The sequence below is a fragment of the Microtus ochrogaster genome, chromosome 22, assembly GCF_000317375.1.
Source record: "Microtus ochrogaster isolate Prairie Vole_2 chromosome 22, MicOch1.0, whole genome shotgun sequence".
In the NCBI taxonomy this organism is placed as follows: Eukaryota; Metazoa; Chordata; class Mammalia; order Rodentia; family Cricetidae; genus Microtus; species Microtus ochrogaster.
In genome coordinates this window covers 268,034-277,031 of record NC_022023.1, presented here as the reverse complement: position 1 = coordinate 277,031, position 8,998 = coordinate 268,034, and the positions used below count along the sequence as shown (strand labels likewise).

The 8,998-nt window shown below is 43.7% G+C and overlaps 1 protein-coding gene across 1 annotated transcript in view; it reads left to right on the top strand.

Annotated features, from left to right (window-relative positions):
* Positions 1–5,455: 5,455 nt before the first annotated feature.
* P4ha3 (prolyl 4-hydroxylase subunit alpha 3) overlaps positions 5,456–8,998 on the top strand; it is a 33,753-nt gene continuing 30,210 nt past the window's right edge. Inside the window, exons 1-2 of the mRNA XM_013350112.2 lie at positions 5,456–5,468; positions 8,752–8,980. Of these exons, the coding sequence (XP_013205566.1) occupies positions 5,456–5,468; positions 8,752–8,980 (242 nt within the window). The remainder of the gene's footprint in view (positions 5,469–8,751; positions 8,981–8,998) is intronic.

Below are 8,998 nucleotides of genomic sequence, written 5' to 3'. Positions count from 1 at the left end.
TGAGTGTCTATGTGATTTTTTATTGTCTCAGATACTGTGTATTTGATAAAGTTTGCTGTCCAAACTGATGTTCCTAAAATGTGGGCATAATTTATCCTAGAGTCTGCTTGCACACTAAATATTTTGATTCAGCACTCGGATTATTTCTCAATTGACTCATCTGGAAGTCCCAGAGGTTGAGAACTCATATTAAAATAATAGCCTGAGGCTGCAGGGGAAACTGGGGCACGGGTGCAGAGGGAGGAGATGAAGTTCAACTAAGTGGAGGAGATTTTCCAGTTGTCCTCTCTTCCCATGCGTGAATGCTTCCCACTGGTGAACAAAGGGCTTTGAATCTGGGGATAGCAGCCCAAATTGAGTCCTAGCATTTTTCTGTACAGTTAGGGAAGCCTCTGGACAACTCGGGGACCTGGTAATGGGACCAAGGCATCTTACTCTGCTGCTTCCTCCCTGTTTTGGTTCGAATGTGAAATGTCCCCCCATGGACTCGTGTGTTTAAACACTTGGCCCCCACCTGATGGCTCTGTGAGAGGCTGTGGAGCCCTTTTGAGGTAGACAGCCTTCACTGAAGAGCTGGCCACTTCAGTTCCACCCACATCTTGACTGCCAGTGGCCATCATGCCACCATGTCTTCCCCACTGTGATGGAGTATATTCCTTGGAGCTGTAACCCATCAAAAGCCCTTCCTTTAATTGCTTTTGTCAGGGCACTTTATTACAACAGGAAAGTAATTAATATACTCCACCAGGATCGGAGAATAGCTATTCAAAGTTTGCTCAATGAATCGGAGTCCTCCAGCCAGATGGGCACCCTCCCTCCTTGTATACAGGAAAGCACTGAGGCAAGAGAGCGCTCACAGATCACAAAGGGAATTGGGACTGATGCTCAGATTCCTTTAAACTGTGTGTGTGTGTGTGTGTGTGTGTGTGTGTGCGGTGTGAAGGTCAAAGGAAGTCATTGGATATTCACTATCACTCTCTACCTTGTTCCATAGAGATGGAGTCTCAACAAACCTAGAGATAGTGGTTTGCAACACCCTTCTTTCCCCCACTACACTACACTAAACAAACCCCAATGATCCTCCTGTTTCCCCACTTCCAATGCTGTGGTTACAGGCACTCAGTGCAGCTTTTTGCATGTGTGCTGTGGATCCAAATTCAGGTCCTTATACTCTTAGAGCAAGCAGTGAACCTCAGCCATCCCTCCAGCCCAACGTTTACTTTTTAACCTAGTAAATCCTGCCTCGCTGGCTACTCTCTCTGAATTCCTTTTGCAGACAGGCAAGCTTTTCTGCAGTCTAGTGTTTGCCGACTCATTATTATGAAGTTGTCATGTACAGCGAGGGGCACCCATGGGACACTCGTCATTCTGTCTAGAGAGCTTAGGCTGAGTCTTTAAAATGACTTTCTCCCATCCTCCAAGTCTATTGTTTGTCCACTGTTTCAACACACTTTCACAAACTGTTTCAACAGTTTCCCATCTCTCTGCCTCTTGAAATAATTTCCTCATGCTTCTAAACTCCACTGCTTGCCATTTCTCCAATGTCCCCAATCCAAATGCCGTGAATTGTAGAGTTTTCTTAAAGCTACCATTTTGCTTTTAGGCACCAATTTCTGATTCAGTCAACTTTTCTTTTTTGAGACAGGATTTCACTGTGTAGCCTTGGCTGTCCTGGAAATTGCTCTGTAGACCAGGCTGGCCTCAGACTCAGAGATCTGCCTGTTTCTGTGTTCAAGTGCTAGTATCAAAGGCCCACACCACCACCACTCAGCTGATTGAGTCAACTCTTAACAAAACAAGCACCTGAAAACTTTGGTGGCTAAAATAGCTCTGTCTTACAGTTGTATGGATAGGAAATTTTACCCAAGGTCAGGTAGGTGGTTCTTCAGGTCCTAGCTAAGTTTCTTTATCTGTCAGGTCAATTTGACAGTTTAATTTCAGTTTTTAGGATGACTTCAGCTCTGCCTCATTTGCTCTCATATTGTAGCAGGCTAACCTAGGCCTGTTCAGTGTGCATTTGGGCATGGTCTGAAGACACATCAAACATAGCTCCTAAAGGCCTGTATTCAGAATTGCTACCTATGCTTTCTGTTGCAACATACTTGCCAAGAAAGTTTATAAGGCCTTCCCAGGATAGGAAGGACAAGGGGATAGGAAATAAACTCCACTTCTTTTTTAAAAGTTTTAATGTGATATGATTGTTAGTATATAAATTTCACATCTCACACCTAATTTGGTAAAATTTGTGTATTGTGTTTTGTGTTTGTGATGTATATGTATTTACTAGTATGTCATGTTCATGACTGGGCAGGGTTGCTCATTGCATGTCTTTATGTGTGGAAGTCAAAGCTTGATATTGGGTGTCTTTTCTCGGTCACTCTCCGTCTTTCCCAGCTTTATTTTTGAGACAGCATCACTAACTGAACTTGAAAGGTCATCTGTTTAGTTAAACTGGCTGGCCAATGAGCTTCAGGGATCCACCTGTCTCTCCCCTCCTTTCTCCTCCATCCTCCTGCACCTGGTTTATGTGAGTTCTGGAGTTCAAACTGATCCTCCTGCTTGTACAGTAGGCACCTTACTGATCCGTTTCCCCAAGTTTGTAAACTGACCTATAGTGAACCACCCTCATAATCAAGACAGTGAACAGACTGCCACCCCGGTGTGTTCTGTACCCTCTTGATACTTTTACATGTGCCCTCAAGCCGTCACTGACTTGTCTGGGGCCATTGTAGATTCATTAGCTTCTATAAATGGAACCACGGGGCTGGAGAGATGGCTCAGCGGTTAAGAGCACTGGCTGCTCTTCCAGAGGTCCTGAGTTCAATTCCAGCAACCACATGGTGGCTCACAGCCATCTATAATAAGATCTGGTGCCCTCTTCTGGCCTGCAGGCACACGTGGAAGGAATGTTGTATACATAATAAATAAATAAATCTTTAAAAAAATAAATGGAACTACGTTTTCTTCATTGTTTCCAATATCTGTGAGAGCTGCAGATGTGAACCTCAAGGACTTGGAAGTCTGGCTCTACAAAAAGAAATTAACCTTTTTTGCTAAGTTAATAGCCAATGCTTACCAAGGGTGGTGGGTGTGTATTGGCTCCTAAATCCCACTAGGGGGCAGTGTGAGAATGTCTCTGCCCTCATAAACTATTTTGGGAAAATCCTGTCTACTTTGAATGGAAATGTGCCTTGAGGTCTGTTGGTTGCTGTTCCATATTATGTTTTCATACACTGACTGTTCTGGTTCTAGAGAGAGCTTTATCTGACCCATCTGCAAGTCCAAAAGACTGAGTTAGCCCCGACAGTATCCACTTCCTCCTGTATCCTAGGTTTCAAATCTAATCTAATCAAACCCTAGCCTTTGATCCTGAGAGCTTTCACAAGGGGATTGACTTTCCTGTATTGGCCTCTGGATAGAGTTTTTGTTTCCTTTTTAGTGTAGAGAAGAAAAATGTGAGTTGAGGTCAGTTCCCAGAAACTCTCCTTGGACATATAGAAGAGAGGCTAATGCATGAACTAAGGAGCACCTAAAGAAATGAGGGCTGGAGAGATGGTTCAACAGTTACTGCCTGCTCTTCCAACTAACCTCAGTTCAATTCCCAGAACCCACATGGCAGCTCTTCAGTTCCAAGGGATCTGAACCCTCGTCTGGCCTGTATGGGCACTGGGTATGTGTGTTGTGCATAGACAGACATGCAGGCAAAACACTCATACACATTAAAATAATAACATCTCTGGGACTAGAGATATGGCACCAGTCACTCAGAGAATCTGGCATCAATACCCACACCCACATCGCAGATTACAATCTAGCTCCATTTCCAGAGGGTACCAGGTACCTACGTACATACACCCAGGCATGATACCCATACAAACATAAAATGATTCAATGGAAAGTACATGCCTCTAAGCCACACAGACTGCGTGCTCAGGCTTTATTTTCTGGCAGCTGAGCCCCTTCATTTCACATTGTTCTCAAGTGCAAAGTGCAATACATATTTTATGATTTGTAATTTAAATTTGAGGGTATTTATTATTTTTTAATTTCATGTGCATGGATGATTTGCCTGTGTGTATGTATGTGCACCACCATGAATGCCTGGTATCCAAAGAGGCCAGAAAAGAGCATAGATCCCCTGGAACTGGGGTTACATACTGGGTGTGAGCTATAACGTGGGTGCCGGCTGGGCCATTTCTCCAGCCCTGTGATGGATAATCTAGAGTCACCATGGAAGCAAAACTCACAGGTCTGTAAGGGATTACTTAGATCAGGTTAAATGAGTCCAGAAGATCCATATTAACTCTGGGTGGTACCAGGGCTCTAAATAAAAAGAAGAAAATGAGCTGAGCTCTGGTGGATGGTGGTGGCCTCGGAGAAGGTACATGACAGACTATATGTATCCCCTGAAACTCTAAGCATCTTTCCTTCTTAAGTTGCTTTTTTTTTTCAGGTATTTTGTTGCAGCATTGAGACAGTTAACTAATATCCTTCATGGATTTGTTGTAGGAAAGTGGAGGTAAGTATTCTAAGGTGTGGCAGAAGACTGGGATAGTGAGCCTTTCATGAGGAGAGAGAGGATGGGACTGTTCTGAACGGCTTTCCTGCTCTAGGCTTCCCTTTCCAGGGCGTGCTGATTGCAGTTAGGTGCAACCCCGCCCACCAGGAGCTTGTGACCTACTGGCGGCGGCGGCAGCTACTTCTCTCACACAAATAAGAAATGTTGGATTGCGATAAATTCGTCTAGTGGAAACTACAGGGCGTGTTTTGAGTAATGGGGACTTTGTTCCTGGGGAGGTGACTCAAGGGAGGAAAGGGTCAGAAATTACCCGTGCGTCAGCAGAGTGTGGTCGGAGCCAGGACTGACAAGACCAACGGACCCAAGACCAGCACAGCGCTGGCTGCTTTTGAAGACACCACTCCCTTTTCCTGCCTTCAGACGCTTGAAAATCTTGACCTTTCCTCAATCCTTTTGTTTCTATCTCAATTTTTCCTTTTTTTTTTTTTTCCTAAAAAGCCTAACTGTGGTAATATTTCTTCAAAGCTAAAAGCACTTTTCACTTTTTGGCCTTCAAAAATAGGAACGGCCAAACAATACAGCTCCACAAAATGAAGTCCAAAGGAGAAACCCACAAGTCTGCTAAATACCAAATAAGAACTCGAGCCCTAACAACTTATCTGTGCTTGGAAAATGCCTTTTTTATTTTACTTTTTAAGCTAAGGTCTTATATAGATCAGACTGGCTTTTGTAACCAAGACTGCTTTGAGCTGATCGTCTGCTCCTACCTCCTGAATGCTGTAATTGGTATGTACCATGAGGTGTGTATCGTGAAGTGTGTACCGTGAGGTGTTGTACCGTGAGGTGTGTATAGTGAGGTGTATACCAAAAGGTATGTACCGTATGGGATGTACCATGAGGTATGTATGGTGAGGAGTGTACCATGAAACATGTACCATGAGGCCCAAAGGTATATATTTTTTTTCCAAAGGTATATTTTATACCTCTTCCAACACCATATAATGTTTGTACTTGTAGCATACTTTAGTTTAGTTTGCTTTGGATCTGGGTCTTCTGTTGTCACTTGGAGTGACTTCCGAAAATCTTCCCTGATAAAGGAACTAAAATGAATTCCTTTGCTATAGGAAGTTTTGGTAGGAGTGATGAAACATGTGGTTTACTCTGTCTTGTCCACTGTGTGTGGCTGTTAAAAACTTGAACAAAATGCATGAAGCAGGGGTGTTTGAGGACTTTGGACTCCTAATCCTTGGCCTAGGATGTATCCAGTTCTAGGAAATAAATGGTGGTGAGTTAACTAAAGCCTAGGCTTCTAACCACAAAAAGGTGGCAGGGGCAGTGGCGGTGGCCGTAGCCAGGAGCTCAAGGGAGAATATCAGATCACAGTTTTGGCAAAGGCCGCAGGAGTGAAGTCCTGTGATTCCCGGGCCCAATGCTGAGCTGTATGGTTATGGATTTATGCTTAGGAGCATGACATAGATGTGAGTAGACTACTGTCCACATCCCAGACTGGCCAGTCGTTGTGTACACAGCTTGGATGCATCTGAACGTCACTGCAGCTGAACTAACATTGGTGCTGTAGCCCTGAAGGCAAGTCAGCACATCTGACCTCAATCCAGTTAGAGCAGCGGCATGCCAAGTAGAAAGGGGAGCGAGACATTTAGGACATCAAATCCCCATTGTCTAGTGTTTAATCCAAGATGACTGCGCATACAAAGAGTAAGGGCAATCTCAGTTAGGATAAAAGGCAACAAAAGTAAAAATAAACCAGAAAAGACAACTGATATTGATGAAGACAAAACACAAATGTTGACATTACTGAAAACAGAATGTTAGAAAATGCTCTACGAAGCAAGAGTGAGCATTCTTGAAGTGAATGAAGAGGTGAGAAAGATAATGACATGAGGAGAACCAAATGGGCATGTTAGAATTGGTATCAGAATAGAGATGACAGGGGATTGGTGAATTTAAACCCTGATTCATAGAAATTATATAATATTAGTGTGAGGCAAAATTGTTTGTTTGTTTTTTTAAATGATATGAGCCTCAGAAACCTGGTAGGAAACATCAAATTCATGTCAAGAAAATTCAGAAAAAAGAAATAATGTAGGACTCGTTCCCAAATTTGGCAGAAGTAAGAAATATAGTGACCTCTAAACAGGACAAACTCAAAGCAACCTATGCTTATCCATTAAACTGCTGAAAATAAAAACAAAGAAAATATGACAAAGAAACTGTTTTGAAACTGGAGAAAGCAATGCGTCACTTATAAGAAACAATGAAGCCGGGCGGTGGTGGCGCACGCCTTTAATCCCAGCACTCGGGAGGCAGAGGCAGGCGGATCTCTGTGAGTTCGAGGCCAGCCTGGTCTACAAGAGCTAGTGCCAGGACAGGAACTAAAAACTACGGAGAAACCCTGTCTCGAAAAATCAAAAAAAAAAAAAAACAATGATTGAAATAACTGTAGAGTTTAGAGAGTACAGAAAATTTTAGTGTTGAAAGAACAGAGATGTTAACGTGGAAGTTTATAGTTAATGAAGACGAACCTCCGAGATAAAACATTCTCAGCTGAAATAAAATGAAGAGCATTGCCATCCAACTTGCTCTAAGACAGTTATCAAAAAATTTCTCAGAAGAAAGCTTAGAATTAACTGACTCTAATAATTAATTCTTCTAAATACTGAAAGAACAAATTTCAATCCTTTACAAACTCCTCTAAAATGTAGGAAAGGAGGAAACTCTTCTCAGTGCATTCCCCGAAACTAGTATCACATTGATATGAAGACCAGACAAAAATAATTCAAGAAAACTATAGACTAGCTTCTCTTATAATACAACAAAATACTAGCAAACCAAACCCAGCAACATGTCAGCAAGAGTGTGCATTGTGACCAAAGAGGTTTTATCTTAGCATGCAAGGTTGGTTTAACATGCAATAACCAATTTCTATAGCACACCATATTAAGAAAATAAGAAATAAAACTATGCAGTCTTCTAAGATGGGTCCCCTGGAACTGAAGTTACAGGTGTTTGTGAGCCACCTGACAGTGACGAGGGTGCAGAAAACCAAACTCAGATCTTCGGCAAGAGCAGTACACACTCTTAACTGCAGAGCCATCTCACCAGCTACAGTTTCCTATCGCGTAAACAAATTATCACAAACTCTATAATAAACAAACTCTTGGCTTATAATAACTGTCTCAGAATTCAGACATCTGGAGTGATGTATTGCGTTTTTTTTTTCCATCACTGTGACTGAGTATTTGACAGAAACAATGTAAGGGAGAAAAGATTTATTTTGGCCCATGGGGCCCATCATGAAAGGGAAGGTGTGGTGGCAGGACTTGCTCCGTGGTGGTGGCTTGAACATGTGACAAACATCACATCACCCAGCAGACAGGGACCTGATAGCTCAGGTCAGAAGCTATAATAACCCTTAAGGCCTACCCTAGTGGACAGTGTAAGCCCTGCTTCCCCAAAGCTCCACAGCTCACTTTCAACCAAGCATTCAAACCTGTTCCTTCTGCGGACTGGAAAAGATTCCTCCAACCTTCTAACCTTCTAGAAGCTTCCTACAATCTGTTTCTCACACACCATTTATCCATTTCCAAAGCCAGCAACACAGCATCTTCAAATATGTCTGAGTTTGCTTTCGTCGTCCCGTATCTTTCTGACTTTTTAAAAATGGCGGGGCTGGAGAGGTGGCTGTTCTTCCAGAGGACCCCGGTTCAATTCCCAGCACCCACATAACAGTTGTTAGCAGACAGTAACTACAGGTTCTGGGGTTCTGATATCTTCACACCAATCCACATGAAATAAAATTAAATAATAAAATAAATAATAAAATAATTGTATTGAGACCACCGGGGTAATCCAGGATGATCTAAAGACCCTGTTAGAACGGCACACCTTAGCTCGTGAAGCCCTCTGCCCACGCCAGGAGGGTCCCCTCACCCAGTGCACAGTGATTACACAACCGGAACGTGTGTTTGTGGCGGTTTACATTCCCATCTCCCCTTGTGAGGTGAGGGCTGCATCTGCACTTACCCACTTGAATGAATGAGTCAACGGCAAATGAGTGGCAGGGGCAAAGAAACAAACGACCTAGTAACATACAATGACTATACTTTTGTGTGACAGTCCCAGAGTTTCAGCTTCTGTAAGTGCTAGCCATCTTTCGAGACCTCCGGCCTTGTGTTCTGTGAAGCGGTTTCCTTACCTCTGTCTCCACGCAGTATCTGTTCCCTTCAGGATCCAGTGGCTTCTCGTGGTTTTCGCGCCTGTCCCACGAGGTATTCCCACGGTCGTAACTAGAGAATTCACCGCTCATCCTCTCTGCCTCAGTTTCCTCAAGTGTGACAAGCTTGGCGGGATCAGTGTGGCGCTGGCGGCGGGCTGTGGAGAGGCAGGGGGCGGCCACGGGAGGGCGACGCAGACCGCGGACGAGCGAGCGGGCGGGGCGGTGTCGGGCGGGAGCGCGGA